General features: G+C 40.0%; 1 protein-coding gene across 1 annotated transcript in view; it reads left to right on the top strand.

Moving 5' to 3' along the window:
* The window catches only part of F5 (coagulation factor V), a 33924-nt gene extending 20107 nt beyond the window's left edge, over positions 1–13817 (top strand). The window contains exons 14-25 of the mRNA XM_066571750.1: positions 1643–1808; positions 2947–3180; positions 3671–3881; positions 4669–4848; positions 5931–6047; positions 6536–6607; positions 7661–7752; positions 9025–9180; positions 10007–10151; positions 10303–10451; positions 11211–11393; positions 12213–13817. Of these exons, the coding sequence (XP_066427847.1) occupies positions 1643–1808; positions 2947–3180; positions 3671–3881; positions 4669–4848; positions 5931–6047; positions 6536–6607; positions 7661–7752; positions 9025–9180; positions 10007–10151; positions 10303–10451; positions 11211–11393; positions 12213–12401 (1894 nt within the window). The 3' untranslated portion in view covers positions 12402–13817. The remainder of the gene's footprint in view (positions 1–1642; positions 1809–2946; positions 3181–3670; positions 3882–4668; positions 4849–5930; positions 6048–6535; positions 6608–7660; positions 7753–9024; positions 9181–10006; positions 10152–10302; positions 10452–11210; positions 11394–12212) is intronic.
* Positions 13818–18691: the final 4874 nt, after the last annotated feature.

Below are 18691 nucleotides of genomic sequence, written 5' to 3'. Positions count from 1 at the left end.
TGGAATCTAGAATGGGATGTGCTTATAGGCAAATTAAATCAGTTTCTAGCACTAGCAGGAAATGGTTCTGGTGTCTCAGTTCTCTGTTGGAAAATGGGATAACAGCTCTTTCCAACTTCACAAGGCTGAAGTCTTAAAAAATATATGAAAGCCGTAAGGTGCTTAACCACACTGGTGACTACCTTATATTAAGTGTAAAAACAAAGCTGCATAAAGTATTATTGTTGCTCCTGCTGTTTAGAGAAATTCAGAAGGTGACTGGATCACAAATCCTAATGCTGAGGGATTTTCTTACATTTTGACAGGCAAGACTGGTTACTGTGCTACAGCAAAGAATATGTGAGAATATACTGAGAGAAACACTATACTAAAAATTCACTCTCTTTATTGATACATGTTAAGATCAGTGCTCACCCAAAAAGGCATAGAATTCCTTGTCACTTTTCATCAAAAAGCTGAACCAAAACTTGCCCAACTTTGGATTTTTATCAAAAGCAGCCAAAACAGGAGCAAGAATATTTTCATTATGCAAAATGAATCTCCAAACATAGATTCTTTCTCAATCTGAATTTCCATTTCATTTGCTGGAAATAAAAATAAAACTTTTTCAGTATTCTCCAGGTTTACTCCTGCCTCATCTCAGTCCATATAAATGGCACTTGCAAAAATAGCAGAAACGAGACAGTTTCTTTGGGCACCTGAAAAATCAATGGTTTTTTATACTTTAACCTCTATATAGGTCCCTCCAGAAGTGTTTGTCCTCAGCTGGTGGGAGCTGAATAGTTCGAGTGAATTTAAGAGAGCCCATGGAATATCCTCTCAGTGTGTTGAAGAGCTAAACCCCAGCCTTTCTCCTATGTAACTTATGTTAAATTTCTGGGTTTTGCAGAATTGATAATAAAGCAAGATTTGTAGATAATTATAATAGCATTTCAGCACTTCTGTTTAAGATCTGAACAACAGTTTGAAGCTGTAAAAGCTTATTTTACCATACCAGCTCTGTGATGCAAAATGCAGGTATTATCAGATTAAAATATCTGAGACAGTACTGTGTAGGTGATAGGCTCACTACACTCAGCCAAGCTCCAATTCAGATTATTAAAGATAAGAAAAAAAAGGAAAATAGAGCTCAGATGGGTTTTGAGAGACTTGTTGGAGGTTTTCAGGGATAGTTTACCAAATGGTTGAGGGATCTCTTAACCAACTGTAGAACTTGAATTGCTTAAACATTGCAAGCCATGATATTCAGAATCATCTGAAGCTCATTTTGTAGATTCACAGAAGGTTGGAAAACACCTTTAAGACCACTGAGTCCAACCTTTAATCCATTCCAGGTTGCCATTAACAGCACTGCCAGGTTCACCACTACACCATGTCCCTCAGAACCACATCCACATATCTTCTAAACACTTCCAGGGACCAAGACTCAACCACTTCCCTAGGCAATCCTTTTGGTAAAGAAATTTTTGCTAATATCCAATCTAAACCTTCCCTGACACAGTTTGAAGCCATTTGAGTGATTATTCTTTATATTCACAGAATTCTAAAATGTTTCTGCTGTATGAGTTCCCAGGTTTCATCAAAGCTAGTATTTATGATTCCCTCAGAATCAAAGGGATTTTAATTGGGGTTTTCCTTTCAGTGCAATGAGGAATGACAAAACCTGTATAGATGGCGGCAGACGTAAGGTGATTTTCCAGAGCTATACAGACAGTACCTTTTCGACTCTTCAGGATGAAGATGAATATACAGAACATCTTGGCATCCTGGGACCAGTTATTCGGGCTGAAGTGGACGATGTTATCCTAGTAGGTCAATGTTTTGATTGTGTGTGCAGGATAAGATTCTTACAGTGATCTTGGAATATGACAGAATGGATCTAAAAATACCACAAAATTTTAAAAGATGATGGAGGGGAAACAGTTTTCAAAGCTAGAAATTGCACTGTGAACTTGTAAGCACTGTGATGTGTTTCTTTGAAACACATCTTTTTTCACTCCTGTCCACAGCAAATTAAATTCTGTTTTTCTATGTTTCCCAACATTAAATACTGGCTTATTGGTCTACTGTAAAATAAGATTTAGGTTTAGTGTTAATGAAAAATGAGTTGTCAAAACTTAAAAATTAGTACATATGTGTTCAAGATTAATATATACTTTTTGGGAAAATATATAATTTCCTCTAAAAAGTTTTGCTATGTAAATGTGCAGGATTTTGTTAGAACTGTCAACAAGGATGAAGAGGAACCATATCCCTGGATACACTGTGGTATAATTGCATTAGGAAGCACACTGCTTCCTAATTTTCCTTCTCTCATCCTTCTTCATCCAGTCTTCCAACGCACAGGGATGGACTTAGATAGGGAAGATAGATCTCGGTGCTTTCTGCTTATTTCAGTAGGAGTGGTGTGCAACAGGAATTCACCAAGCCATGTTTAAATCATGAGTAAGAGAAGAAAAAGCTGTTCTAGCTTGGGAGTGATATTCTCTAATGAGAGGTAAATATGTAATCCCACTGTCCTGGTGTTTCTCTGGGAGAAGTGGGAAGCACTGATTTCAGCAAGAATGATACAGAGGTCTAGAGTTACTGGATTGCAACAACTGCAACAAAGCATAAGAGGTAGAAACTCCCCATTTCCCTGCTGGCAGTAACTAAGCAGCTCCAGGTACAAGGGGCAGCAGTCAATGTCCTGGGAGCCTTGATTGGTGGAAGACAGGAAGTTAGACTCGTGATTTTTCAGAAAACTACCTGTATAAAAGGTGGAGACTCTGCATGGAGATGCATGGAGATCAAAAGCTCTCTCTGCTGGCTTTTCCATGTACAATGTAGCCTGTAATCTTTATGCAAAAGATGGTTTGACCTGGTTTGAGGTCATGGGAATGTAATGTGGGGGGACTTCGGTTTAGGCCTGAGTTTGCTGAACAGAATCTATTTTTGGTTTTTTAGGTTCATTTTAAGAATCTGGCATCCAGACCATATTCCCTCCATGCCCATGGAGTCCTCTATGAAAAGTCCTCTGAGGGAAGCGTTTATGATGATGAATCTACTGCTTGGTTTAAGGAAGATGAAGTTCAGCCAAATAACAGCTACATATATGTATGGTACGCAAACCGGCGATCAGGCCCTGTGCAGTCAGGAGCAGCTTGTCGGTCCTGGGTCTACTACTCTGATTTAAACCTGGTAAGGGATTGGAAATAGAAGGGGTGGTGTTGCTGGGGTTGATCACAGAATCATAGAAACACTTGTGTTGGGAGGCATCACCAGAGATCATCCAGTCCACCACTGCAGCTCAAGCGGAGTTGGCTGGAGTAGTTTGTCCAGAGCCAGTGTTCAGCTGGGTTTTGAATATCTCCGAATGATGCATGGCTGTAGAAGTGCAAGCTGCAGAGCATGTTTTTTGATAACAGTCCTTTCTTTTGGGCTTGGATGTTCCCACCTGACATTTAATCTCTTGCACTCAGTTAAAGCAGGACATAAAGTATGGAAGAACTTGAAGTGGGCAGCTCTGGTAAGACTGAGCAGGGAAGAATAAAGATAGAAGGGAGCAGTAATTCTGGGACCTGCTTTAGATTTTTAGGGGCTGATGCATTCCTGCAGAATGCTATGGGGTTTTTTTTACATCTTTTGGGAAATCCACTTTTACGTCTAATATGAGTTTATTACCTTCTAGGAGAAAGACATTCAGTCTGGTTTGATTGGGCCAATACTGATCTGTGAAAAAGGAGCCTTCAGCAAATCAAACAGCAGCAGGACATATACACGAGACTTTTTCTTGCTTTTTATGGTCTTCGATGAAGAGAAAAGCTGGTACTTTGACAAACATTCTGGAAAGCCTTGTAATGAGAAGACACAAGAAATGCAGCAATGCCACAAATTCTATGGTACCTATTTCATTTTGCCATATATGCAATTTACTGTGGTAGAGGGAAAGATGTCAGGGGAAGTATCTCAGCTCACAGTCCTTTTCAAAATGCATAAATCCCCCACATTAGTTATGTGAATTTTTTTTGTTATCCATTGTACCCATAGTAGTCATGGTTTTACATGTAAAAATTATCAGTGATGGGAAATCTGCTATTAAAATGAAGAAAGAACATATTAGACTGAAACTTTCAAAAGAAAACTTCTCTCTTGTATTCGCATATATATTCCCCCCTATTAAAAGAAAAAAAGAAACAAAGAAGTCTTCTTTGCAAAACTAGTACCCTGACAGCTTCTTGCAAGAAATTTTAAAATATTTTAATAATTTGACAATCAGGTAGTTCTGTTGAGGAATTTGAAGCAGCTGTATAACAGCCCTTCATACACCTCTCTGTGGATATAGAGGTATTTCAGTTGTGCCTGTGGAAATGGGAGCTTCAGAAAGAGTTTTGGATAGCTGTCCTTTCTTTTGGGCCTGATATTCCCATCTTACATTTAAATATTTTTGTTCTCCTGGCTGCCATGTGTTGCTACCAAGCTGTGCTCAAATCTTCTGGTGAGGTCCCTGGATTTTCTGAATTGATTTACATAGACCATAAAGTGTGTTGCACTTTAAATCGGAATAAACTATGTTTTCCCCAAGTGCATTCCTTCATTAAATATGTTGCTAATTTCAATAATTACTTTCTAGCACTTTGAGACTGGTTTTGTGAGCAGTTTTCCTGACTAACAATCTTTTTTTTTCAGCCATTAATGGGATTACTTACAATTTGCAAGGCTTGAGGATGTATGAAGGTGAAACAGTCCGATGGCACTTGCTGAATATGGGTGGCCCAAAAGACATTCATGTTGTTCATTTTCATGGACAGACTTTCATAGAACAAGGAGAGCCAGAGCATCAGCTTGGTACATACACTCTCCTCCCAGGTAAGCATCAGAGCAGAATAAGTTCAAAGGGGTGACCTCTGAAGTCTGTCATTATCATACTGGTTTGAAGGTCTCCATATGGTGAGAGTTTGGGGGTTTTAATGTCCAGGTAAGTGATACAGAACAGAAAGAAGAAATGTGAGCCCTAGGAGAATTCTTACTCTCTCTCCAGGGAGAAATAGGCTGTAAGTTTTCATTAGACTGCAGGATGAAGTCCTTTGCCCCATCAGTGTCAGCAGTACCAGTGTGCAATAACAGCACTTATGAAGCCTGTGCTTCCAGCTACAAGAATTCAAGGGAAAAAAAAAAAAGACAACCAGGAGATCAAAATGATGGGACTGGCTTGGAATACTAGGAGTTTTAGTGAACATTAGGGGTAGTTTATTCAATATTTTATTTCCTTCTTTTTAAAGTAGTGCTTTTAATTGGGAAATCTACATATTTTTGTTTAAATGAGAAGCAGAATTAGCTGGAATTACCTGAAGAATTGTCTGCAGCAACTAGGAATATAAGAAAAGCAATGAGAACATGTCCTGTGCTTTCTAAAAAGGGCATCAAGCAACTGAAACCATACCTACTTCCTGCTCAATCCTTGGCACTCATATTGCATGAAGAAAGTGAGGGGAGGGCCCATACTTCTAATATTCCCTCTTCTACTATTGGCTTCTTTACATCCTTTTCATTACTGGAACAACACACTGGCACAGCAGGAATAAGAATCGTAACCAGCATCACAGACTTAACATCCATGCATTGTGATAAACACTATTCACTGCACTGTTCAGCACTGTAGTTAACGTGCAGGTATCTGTTATGTTCAGGCAACCAAGGTTTTGTACTTTGCAGCATCAGCAAAGGTTGGGTTTTGATCTGGCTACTTGATTCCAATCTCAGTCCCCAGCTAGAACTAGCTTGCTAAGAAAAAAAATCACTGAGATGGTGGAAGTTACTGCTCTCATTGCAATGTGCATTTAAATTTTCTGGATTAGGTCATAGGAAGGTCTTTGGTTTAAAATTCAGCCTCACTGACATCAGCCTTGTAATGCAAATGTTTCTGATACATTTCATTTCCTTTTTTCAAGGCTCATTTAGAACAATTGAAATGAAACCACAGAGACCTGGCTGGTGGCTTTTAGACACTGAAGTGGGGGAATACCAGCAAGCAGGAATGCAGACGTCCTATTTGGTTATAGAGAAAGGTATGAACTACAGTGGTTTTTGGCTGGGAAAGTCAAGCTATGAAGTCTTCTCTACCCTTTCAGGATCACTAAAAATAAATTTGGGAGATTGTTCTCCAAAAAATGTAGGAAATTATCCACATTCAAGGACATGGTGGAGTGGTTACTGTAAATTTGTTATAGAAGAAAAATTTTTAGCTTCCAGCAATGCTAGCTTTTAATTATTTAGCACACTACCTTAATTCCTCTAGCACGCTAGCCTTGAATTTGAGGTTTCCCTATAGTGACCAGTGGATTAATCTGTTGAGAGAAATTGCAGAGATTAATTTAGACTTCTCTGGGAAAAGAGTGATGTTATAGAATTACTAGATAATAATAACAATTATTATAATTAATAGTGAACTAAAATTACACTATTGTCCTGAGTGATGTTGTCTTACATTTTACCAGAATATATATTGGAATAGTCCTCATTTTCTTTAACAACAAACTTACTGTTCTCCCTTCAGAGTGCAGGATTCCAATGGGCCTGGCAAGTGGGGTTATACTCGATTCGCAGATTGATGCTTCACATCACATAGGTGAGTTTATCCCGGAAAAGGTCCCTGAACACCCCCAGCAAAGTGTTGCAGTTCCGTCTTCTTTTGGCTTCTCTGATGGTCTTTCAAGATCAGTTCAGCAGCAATCAGCTCTCAGGCTAAAAGTCTCTCCAGTGCTGCAAGCAGAGACAGGGAGTTCTGTTAGTTAACCATCATTATTGTATTTGAAGTATCACAGGTTTGCTATCAGTGTCACAAGATTGAAAGTCAGGGAGTGCTCTGTCTGTGACCTGCTGGGTGATCAGGAACAAACCCAGCATTCTTTTTGTTCCTTGGATTCCCTGCTTGAAAATAACACCAAGCATTCAAAAAGCTTTTGAGATTAGAATGTGGTATGAGATACGAAAACACAAAATATATCTGTTATGAAAGACTTGGGAACCCTGGCATCCAGAGCAATTACAGAGTCCTTAATTTGTCAAGTTTATCTGTGGTACAAAAGTGGGATCATTACTTAGAGACTTTTCTTAGCATTTTACACGGACAGTGTCAAATCAAGGCGTACAGGTTACGCACACATGCATCCTTTCCCTTGAAATAAAAAATAAGTTACTTATTTTGTAAAACCCAATTTTTTGTGGATTTTCTTTCTTTGTTTCCTCATAGAGTGTTATGAAGGCTTGAAAGCTGTTTTGTAATATATATTCTATACCAATTTTTAACTTGAAAACCTTGTTATGCAGAGGGGAGCTCTCTCCCATGAATGTAGAGCACATTTTGTATCTGATCCTGCTGGGGGCCAAAACTTATTTAGCAAACTCTAGACCCTGGTTCCAAGTTAACAGACAGTATATTACATAAAAGGTTATTTTAGTCATTTTGCCAGCTTTAAAGCTTTGCAGGGTACAGATGCTGACCATGTCCAAATTAGCCTAGATTATGGTTTTAGATCTCTTGTTTGTATTTTTTTCTCTTTTTTTTTTTTCTTATCCTTTGGGTAGGGGTGGGAAATGGCGCACTCAAAGCTAATAACAGCCTCAGTTTGTTTTTTCAATGCCTCTTAAAATTCTTGCTTTATTCATATTTTCCATCTAGACTATTGGGAACCTAAGTTAGCCCGATTAAATAATTATGGAACATACAATGCTTGGAGTACTACAGTGGAGGAAGAACTGCCTTGGATCCAGGTAAAGTTCATCATCACTGAGTTATGATTTTCCTACAGCTTATTTTAGAGGGTCAAGCTGCTCTTGTCACTGAGAAGGCTGTTGGAGAAGACTGAAAGAAGTGGCAAGATTGTTGATGCCATTAAATGTTTTTCTTCCCTGGGGTAACTCAGTCTCTGCTGCTGTTGAGGCTCATTGACTGGACAGTTACCCTCACAATTTAGATTGTAACCATTTTGTAGGTAAATGGAGTAATTCTTTCTACTACTTTATTTTTCCTTTGTCTGTCTAATAGTACGTATTTGTATGTTTGTGTTTAAATGATCATTTAATGTGTAATATCCTCAAGCCTTCGTTCAGATAGTTTTTTGCTTAGTTTGTATGCTGCTGTCCCACTTGACAGAGCTCAGTTGTCTTCACTTAGGGAAACTAAGCTTATAATTATGACGTCAAGCTCTATATCATTCAGTCACCTCACTTCTGTGTTTTTTCTGCCATCCCAGTGACTTTTGCACTACACAGCCAGTTTGCACCCAAATTTGGGGAGAATAACTGATTTCTTTAAATCTCATTAAAATTGGTTGGAAGACAAGAGAGACTCAAGTTCAGCAGGTGGCTGTTGTGTTTGACTTGCCAACATTTGATATACTGGCAAGTTAGTGAAAGTGGAGTAGGGGGAGAAGGTTGGGAAATCTGATGTAAAACTGGAAATATCATTGGGAAGAGAAAGAATTTAACAGGGCTGTGGTGGTGGGAAGCTGAAGTTACTGCAGGGAAGCATGCAGAGGTGTGGAGGGCATGTCCCAGAGAATGAGTTTCACTGGTGACAGGCACACCTTCCAGATTTGTTTTTATGTGTTAAGTGCTTAGAGATATGGTATCAGCAGGAATGGTGGCTTTTCAGCACTTCAGAATGTCATATGCCTTTCTGCAGCCTAGGTATCCAAAATTAGAGGTAGCTTCTAAAAGTGTGAGCCTTTAATGTCTCTGTGCTCTTTGACCTATCTGTAAAATGGGGCAGGGGGGCAGAATTATGCCACCACAGACACACAGATATTTTTGAGGTGCCTTTGTGGTGCAGTGCTGAACCCTGTAAAACGGCCTCTGAAATTAAATGCATACGCAAAAACACAAATGAAATGAGAGAGCATTCATTTGATATATCTCTGATAGATACTCTGGTATCTATTATTCCTTTAGAGAAGGTTAGTGCTGTGCATATTAAAATGCCGAAGAATTATATGGCTTTTGCTGTATATTATTGACTTTATAAACACCCTTTGCTGTTCCTAGGTGGACTTTCGAAGACCAGTTTTGCTCACTGGGATACAGACACAGGGAGCCAAGCAGTTTTTTAAGTCCTTATACATCCAGAAGTATTTTCTTGTTTACAGCAAAGACAAACGGACATGGAACACCTTCAAAGGAGACAGCTCGCCAACAGGAAAGGTCTGTCTGTGCCATGGGGCTTGCAACAACCTAGGCAGCATCACTGAGGGATACAGTGAGTCTTATTTAATGTTAAGAAAGAGTGGAAAAAATTATGGTCTTTGGAGCCTTAATAGGTACACATGGAAGCCCCAAAGGGCATTTACCAAACTAATGAAATTCAGACTAGAAGACAAATAGTAAAGTGAAACACCACCAGGACTGGGGTTTGGATTAGCCTTGTGACCTTGACTGTGTGGAGTCTGGTTTTCTCACAGGCATCTCTCCCTACTATTATTTCCTAAGCCCATGGCAGCTTTTTTGAAGAAAGTAGGAAGCTGAACTAAAAATCAGGCCTTTACCCCATTTGGGATTAGATTCTGCTTCTCATCCCTTCCTTTGAGCTGTCCCAGCAGCTGAATGTTGAACTGATTTGCCTGCAGAAGGCCTGTGTGGTGAGTGTGGTTGTATGCTGAAAGAGGTTCATCTTAGACCCACCTGCTCCAGCCCTACCTATTACAGCTCCCTTCAATTTACACTGAGGTTTCTGTGATAAAACTCCCAGATTGAAAGCCTGTTGTCTTTTACCTCTTTGCTCATGCATTTTTATAGACTTACATAAAAAAAAAAGGTTGCTTATTTAAACTGAGGCCTTCAGATACTTCCAAATATGCTAAGATGGGACCATGAGATATTTCAAGTGGCCCTGCAACATAGGGTGTGCTATCACTGTGGATGGGGCTAAGGGCATAAAAAAGATTACATTCGTAACAGAGCAGGCTTTCAGCCTCCAAATTTGTGTTTGCATTAAATTAAGTATGTGTGATTTTTTTTTTCTTTTAAACAGATTTTTGACGGTAATTCCAATGCCTATGACATAAAAGAGAACATCATTGATCCCCCTATTATTGCTAGGTACATCAGACTCTACCCCACTGAGGTCTACAACAGGCCTACTCTTCGTATGGAGCTTCTGGGCTGTGAAGTAGATGGTAAGAATTGGTCAACTGCTTCCATTCTGGCAAGTGTTTTACCTAATACTTAAAATGAAGCTTAAACTGTGGGTCTTCTCCATTCCAACATTGCTGCTTTTGCTGTGGCCACTTGAGTGTACTGGAGATGACACAGTGCTCCTCTCAACAGGCTGCTCTTTGCCACTTGGAATGGAAAGTGGAGAGATCAAGAATACCCAGATAACAGCCTCATCTACAAAGACATCCTGGTTTAACACATGGGATGCTTCACTTGCTCGTCTCAATCAGAATGGAAAGATGAATGCCTGGCGAGCCAAGGTAACAAGAGAACAACAGTGAAGGCGAGGGCAGCTGGTTAATAAATTGGTGCTGCCTGTGTGGTCATGCTTCCTGCATGCTCTGTCCAGTGCTGAGTGTGATTGGGCACTTCACAACCATCCTTTGGGAAGAGCACCACTCAACTCTTCAGCAGAAATTTGTTGAGCCTCTGGCAACAGCAGTGAAATACTTTGAGAGATGGATGCTCTCCTCTGGGCCACAGTCTGCAGTCTGTGGGAATAACCTATTTAATTTCAGGAGATTAGTGCAATTTGAATATTTGTCTCAAAGGGGTTTAAGAAACCCATTCTAGGTTGGCTTATAGGCAGTGCAGCCTAGTGGATCTGGGGGTGAGTGACCTTCAGCAAGTCATGTGAGCTTCTGTGTCTTTGAAATGGAGCTGCATTTCTTCACAAAGCACCTTGAGATTTGATCAAAGCTGCTCTTTTGTATAAGCATTTGGTATTAGTATTAAGTGTTAGGTTTTAACACTGGAGGTAAATCTGTTATATTTCATTATGTATTGGAAATTAAAGCGTAAATCTTCAGACTCCAAACATACTACCTGTAGTAATGAAGTTAATTATATAGGTCACTAAGAATGCTTGTGACTTGCGTCAGCTTTATTCTTCTGGACTTCTGTGATACAGTTTTGATGCATTTTGATACAGTTTTAACTATCTGTAAACATGATTTTCACTTAAGCAAATACAGACATTTACATATTTTCTAATTCACGAACTTTCATCTCAATTGTAGTTTAACGACAACCAACAGTGGCTGCAAATTGATCTCCTCACAGTTAAGAAGATCACTGCTATTGCTACGCAGGGGGTCACATCCATGTCAGCTGAAAACTTTGTGAAAACCTATGTTCTTCTATACAGCAATGAAGGCTTCGAGTGGAAATCTTACACAGAGGGTTCAAGCTCAATGCCAAAGGTATCACTGTCAGCCCAGGCAATTGAATTGTTTTGTTGTTTTGAATTGAATTGAATTGTTTGGTTTTAGGTGCTGGACACAGTCAAGGCTCAAAGGCAGAATGCCCAGCCAAATTGATATTCTCACTGGACTGTAAAGTGCTGGGGAGCTGGGGTTACTACAGATAATGTCACAGTATCCATCTGATTTTAGTGATCATGATTAATTGTAATAAAAGGAATGAACGCTGTATCTGCAGAGAATGCAGCCAATATTGTGATAAAAGAAGCTGACACTGTTTGTAAAGGAGAACATTTAGTTTGAATGCACAAGGACATTTAATTTGAGTGAATAATGGATTCCCCAGGGCCTCTTGTATTTTTTTTTTATTTCTGCCCTGATTTTTTAAGTGAAATTAATGTTAGTAAGCAGTATCGCTATAGCAGAGCTGGGGAACTTGAGGTACCCACAGAGCAGACACAGTACTTTGTATTTTTTCCTGTATTACCTTACACCAACCTAATCCACAAAGGCAATTAGCAGTGGTGCAATAAGGGGAGTTTGGGGGTTTGGTCAACTAAAAATTAGAATGGCAAATTTTCTGGTGTGGATGGAAACAGAGGCTGTTGAATCCATTCAGACTCAGCTATTGCTGGCCTGAACTACTTTTAACCCAGCACATTAGGAAGAGACTTGTTGTGGTCTTGTTTAAAACCAGAAATGAGCCAATCCATCTCCCCTGGGTCTGACTAATACAATGGCTGGGAACTGTTGTAAAGAGAAAATCCAGGTTTTTTTTCAAATGCCACCTTTTTACTAATGGTATTTGTGTATTTGCAGGTTTTCCTGGGTAATGCAAACAGCAATGAGCACGTCAAGAATTATTTTAACCCACCCATCCTGTCCAGGTTCATCCGCATTGTTCCAAAAACATGGTACCGTGGGATTGCCCTTCGGGTAGAACTCTATGGCTGTGATTTTGGTGGAGGTCTGGCTGCGAAAAGGACTGATGAGTCTGGGAGCTCTTAACCTGCCAGCAGTCATCATGCAGAACAACCTATTTGTCTAGAAACCCTTAAAACAGTCACACTTAGTAGTTTGGATATGTGCTTTGTCAAAGGAACACAATGTTTTACCAGCAGGATTGAGAGATTTCTCTGGCAGGTGTTTCATTCCTACAAATATACACTTTAGAAAACAGCTTATTTTCTCTGGGAAAATCTCTTTTCAGCTTCTTTTCTCTGGAAGAAATAGTAGTCCCTTCTGATTAGTATTATCACTTCTTCATTATAACCAGTACTCTGTCTTACTTTTTACTTAATTTTAAGTCCTAAACCCCTAGGAATTGAGACTTTGGCCTTGATCCTGAGCCCTGGCTATCTCCATTTTGAAATGCTTTTGCAGCACAGATGAGGAATAGAAAGCTATAGCAGGTGGATGTTCTCCTTACATAAGGTTGAGAGGGAAAACCAGTGCTGATCTGGAGATGTGGTACTGCATTCCAGCAGTATCTTGGTGAGAAATAATTGTAGGGGTGGCCTCTCCTCCACATGTCTTTTGCCTACACTGTGGCAAAGACAGGACATGTCTCAGCATTAAGGTATGTCCAGCCCCTTCTCAGAGAATGTGTGCTGGCATTGTTGGTTTGGTTCTTGCATACCCAGCACACCTGAATGGTGTGGATTTCACAGAATTCATCTTCAGTGCCCTGGAAAAAGAAAAGGGGGTCAGCAGTGCCTTTCCATCCCAGAAACAAGAAGGGAAGTGATTTAACCTGACAGGTGATGGAACAGCAATGGGAGAACCAAAACGAGAATTCAGAACTCCTGATGCTCAGTCCCATATACACTTTTAGACTGTTGGGACAGAGAGCTCCCTTGATGAGGAAAGCTTTGAGAGCTGCAGCTTTTCAGTGGCAGTACAGCCTGGGGGTGGCAGAGGAGGATTAGATGAAACTAGGTAACAGAAACAGCTTCATCTTCTCTTACAATTTAACAGCATTTTCACTAATGGAAACACTCGTGTGCATAGATTTTACATGGTTATTTCCCAGGATGACTACATCTGAAAATAGATACACAGTTCATAAACTCATTATTCCAGCAGAATTTTAAGCTGTCAGTAGTGTTCTGGACTTCTATCCTGTAAATTGTTTATTTGCAGCACTTCACTTATCACACTAGGTACCATTCAGCAGGCTGGATTTTTAAAGTAATTTGTCTTTGAACCTTGAATGGTGTTAGCCAGTTTTATTTCAGTAGTTTTTCATTTCTTTCTCATACAGAGCATGCATTTTAAAGAGAAGGTATAGAACAGGAATGAAAAACGTGTAAAAAACTAAACAAATATTTTCTTCTATTTTTTTTTCTTTTTTTACTATGTCACAAACTGTTGTAATTTTCCACTGGAAAATAAAGCTAATATTGTTGCATGAAAGGATCAAAATTTTGTTTTGTATATTTGCCTCTACAGTAGTAGTTCTAGTAATAGTGAAAGTATGCAACAGGAAAGTAAAATTTTCAGTGCCAATTAGAATTAATTTCAAATGGTGAAACAGTGTAATTCCTCCATCTTCAAAGGTTGGTTTCTTAGTATTTTGTAATTGTGCTTAGTTTATTTTTGTTTGACACCACCATGAAATTCTAACACAAGCCATATTCACTAAAAAAGAAAGACATGTAAACTTTGGAATGAGGTTTTACCTTGGAAAACAGTCCATAAATGCTTGCTAACTTCAGCAGAACCAAGTTTTTATGTGATAACTGTGAAATTATTTTTTAGAAGGCAATGATCTTTAATGTTCTAAATAAGTAATTAGTTCTTTATATATACATATATATACACACACACACACATCTAATTCTGTGTAAAGTTACATAACTGCAAAACTGATTGCAGGTGCATGACTCAGTCCATCTGCATCAATTTTACAAATTGAAGATTCCGCTTACTAATGAATAGTACTTTTGTTAGCTGGGGTCAGATGTCCTGCTTGCATTTCCTCCCCAGCCCCTTGTCCTTGCCCAGCCTGAGCAGAGAGGTAAAAAGCAAAGGCCTTGACACCGTGCAGACACAGTTCAGTACCACCTAAAACACCCCTGTATTGTGAACACTGCCCTAGTCACAAATATAAGCCACAACACCCTTTGGGCAACTATGATGGAAATTACCCCATTCCAGTGGTGTTCCAGCCTGCCCAGTAGAGCAGGGATGTCTGGGCCCTGTGCCACCTCAGACATGAGACCATTGCTGATAACAAAATGTTCCCTTGCACAGCTGCGTAAGATAAGAGCTACAATAAATAGCAAAGGTCCAAACTAGTCACTAATGTGCCAGACTCTTATATACAGTAAGGCAAAAAGTATAAACCACTGCCAATAACAGCTAGAAATTCTACTTAGCACACTCTGATCAGGAGTGTTATCTCAAAGTCCTCTTGTCTCACATGGGACACCAAAAAGGACTGCAGTAGGTTGGCCTCAGCTGGTAGCTAAGTCCTCATTCAGTCACTTGATGGCTTTCCCCTGGCAGGCTGGGGGAGAGGATTGGAAGAGCAAAAGAGAGGAAACTTGCAGGTTGATATTAAGGCAGTTTGATAAGCAAATCAAAGCTGCAGATGCAAGTAAGGCACAATAAGGAATTCATTCGCCACTTCTCATCAACAGGCACATGTTCAGCTGCTTCTAGGCAAGCAGGGCCTTGACACACCTGACAGTTGCTTGGGAAGACAAAGATCATAACTCTGAACATTCCCCCTTCATCCTTCTCCTTTCCCCCTGCATTTCCTGCTGAGTACAATGTCACACAGTCTGGCATATTACATCCCCTGGTCACCTGTGTCCTCTCCCAGCCTCTTGTGCAGCCCCAGCCTCCTCACCGGTGGGGCAGGGTGGGGAAAAGAAAAGGCCTTGGTGATGAGTAAACACTGCCAGTACCAGCTAAAACAACGTGTATTATCAGTGCTCGTTTAGTCAAAAAACCAAAGCACAGCACTATACAGGCTGCTGTGAAGAAAATTAACTCTATCCTAGCTGAACCACATACACAAAGTATTTTAATTTTATTAAGCAGCCATCTTAGATTGAATTTGCCAAGGCTTTTGAAAATCTATAGTTAAACCAGTCAGTTCTGCAGAGCCTTTTACACACTGTGGAATGAAATTCTGTGTATGTTGAGATTATTTGCAAAATACCAAAGGAGAGCAAGAATTCCTGCAGTTTTCTCAGAGACTAAAGATGCACGTGACAGCATGAAGGTTAACAAACATAAACTCTTTAGGACTGGGGGAGAAATGCGGTGCCAAAGTTCAGAGCAATACAGGAAATAATTTCTTCACAAATCTGGATGGATGCCTTCACACTGGCCTTTGATCCAAAGGTCCAAAGTCAACTGCTTTTAGCCTCAAACAGTGTCACAATGGAGTTGCTGCCCTCTAATGCTCATTTCAGCTTCCAAGAGGCTGCAGGGTGTCCAAAGCTGATCATCTGCATGTGACAATATCACATGGGTGGCTGTGCTTGAAGCCTTGTGCTTTCCTCACAACCACCTTTACTAGGTGCAACTAAATGTTTCCAGTTTCTTTCCAGAGGTGGTGGCTGTACTCCTTCACACAGACACTGAAACTGGTTGTGTCTGCACTTGGATTGGAAAGGAGTTGGAAGTATGTGTGAGCACAGTTGAGCACCTCTGAAATAGATACTGACAGCAGCACCGCAGTAGTTTCTTCAGAGCCTGATGCAGTAGTCCAGTACCCAGACAGGTTTGTACAGAGTGCCCTGTACAGTCTAAAGATGCAGGCAGTCTCATGTGGATGGGTACAGACACCTCTGCCTTTTAGAGATGTAACCTCCATTTTTGCCAGTTTTTCTGCTGGTTGTTCTGAATGTAACACATGCACTGCAGGGATACCTGCACTGAAGCCAGGCCAGCTCACCTTCATCAAGGTGCCCAGGAGTCTGGAGACTGGACAGTTCCTTCCACACAGCTGGCATAGCAAAGCAGGGTGGAGACAAAGCTGCACAGATTAAAGCCAATGCAGATCCTGTTTCTGCATCCACGCAGAAACCTGAACTGTGCATCAGCACAGATGCAAAGGTGAATCTGGGCTTTGGGGCTCTTCTTACATTAGAGATGTCCATGAGGGTGCATGGCAAGAGTATGTGTGAGTGAAGGCCCAGGAGAACCCTGCAGAAAAAGCATCAAATGGGAATGCATTCAGGACTCCAGACAAATAACCAATCTTTTGAGCATCCTCCAGCACCCCCTGAAATGGCCATGAACACTAGTGGGTTGATCAGAATTTTAGGATGGTGCTAAGGGACAAAAGGAGGACTTGCAACTTCACAAGCACTCACACTCACAAGGTGTCTTTCATGACAGGAAAAGATTTTTTTGGCCCATACCTGAGAGAGAAAGAGAAAGGCTCTGCCCATGCCCACATTTATGCTAGGGAAGACTGTTTATCAATATTACCATGAAGCACCAGAGAAATGAGATGCAGCACTGTCCTATGTGGACCAACTGCTATTTTGTATGAGTCAGTTATTCCTCTTAATCAGTGCAAAATATTCCTCTTCTTGCTGTTTATTCTGCTAGCTCTGCATCATAACCAGTTTATCCACCTACACTTTCCTATCATTACTGTGTCCCATTCTCCATTTGTTTGTTACACCCAGTGCTTGAATCATGCTTTAATTACAATCTCCTCCAGGTAGGGACTCCATCTTCTTGAATGTTTGAACAGCACTCTCCAAAACAGGCCATGGGATCATTCTCAGGGTTCCTGGGCACATCTGTAACACCATTCCTAATGGGAGCAATACTGTGTTAAGCCCACTGTGACCTACATACACCAAGCATCACATAATTCAGACCAACGTATTTGCTTCTTCATTTAATAAAAGTACAGGATATATTTCTTTTAAATGCTTGTTTTACTTTGTAACATCACTATTGTACTCTTTTAGCACTTCCCATGAAATTTTTTCCACTGTTTGTAGCAGACTTGAGTGGCTTTTCCATTTTTTCCTCGTGTAGTTGACTGCAAATATTTTAAACAATTACATCCATAATGTCCATAATGGAAATGTATAGTGCTGTACAACATGACCCATCTCAGTCCAGAAGTTATTCTGATACCCGGTGGCAAGTAATTCCTCAAATTCAGCCATGAATGCCTCATCTCTAACAACTCTGTTCACTCTGCGTTGGACACAATGCAGAGCTTGCTGTGGTGTGCAGGGCAGAAGGGAAGTTCTCTGCCAGAGGCTTTTGATGGTAACCTGTCTCCTAATGACTCCTGTATTTTGGAGAGATGGTTGGTTGTCCTTATGTTTCTGCAGGTCTTGAAAGCTTGGATTTTAGACATTTTAGACTGGCTTCTGTATCAGCTGTGTTCCAGTGAACTACAATGCTGCCCCCCATCCCCCCCATGCACAGGGGTTTTAAATTGACCCTTTATGGCTGCATAATATTTATGAGTTTCCAGTTGAAAACCCCCAGATTATCAAAGGATCAACTGGGGGGGAGGGGGGTTGGAAGTGAGGAAGACACAGGCCTTCAAAGTTATATTTAGTCTACTGTTCTAACAGATTACTACAATCTACAGGCTTTGATCTAAACTAATCAGCCTGCATTTCAGAAATAATTTAGAGTTTTGTTTTGTTCTTGCTAATTCTGTTTCATCCAACATAGATACTAGTTAATGGAGTCTACTTCCCCAGATTAGTTACAATGTCCAAAATAATAAAAAAAGAAAGTAGTTGCTATTTGTCACATTTCTGTGCCTTTGTTCCTTCCATACTCAAGAACAGACAAATCTGTTTTATTCTCTCTGTCTGGATAGTTTCTGAAATATTTGTACCATCTTAGTGCTTTCACATACTGAGAAAACATTCTGAACAACAGCTTCACAAGAGTGCAGTTTTTGAAGTTTTTAATTTACAGAAGATTTCTCTAAACAACTTGGCATGACTTTAGGAGAACTTTTCATGCACATATATTTTATTAATTCCTCCACAACACACTGCAGGCCAGAAGTTGAGAGAAGAAGGAAATAAGTAAGATTAAGGAAAGTGTGAAAAACTCTACTTTTCACAGCTTATGTCTTGCACCTTAGAAAAAATATTGGAAGTGTTCAGGTTTTTACTATCAAACATGTTTAACCTTTCCTTACTTTTTCTAGTAGAATGGGGAGATGGAAAGAGAAAATGTGGAGGAAGGCTAAGAAAAGAAAAGATAGAAATAAAAAATCAGGAAATAAAATTTTATCTTGTTCCCAGAGGCTGAAAATATTCCATGAAAATAAACAAAGGTGAGTT

Source organism: Molothrus aeneus, chromosome 2 (assembly GCF_037042795.1).
Source record: "Molothrus aeneus isolate 106 chromosome 2, BPBGC_Maene_1.0, whole genome shotgun sequence".
Lineage (NCBI taxonomy): Eukaryota > Metazoa > Chordata > Aves > Passeriformes > Icteridae > Molothrus > Molothrus aeneus.
This window is presented reverse-complemented; position numbering and strand designations above follow the sequence as displayed.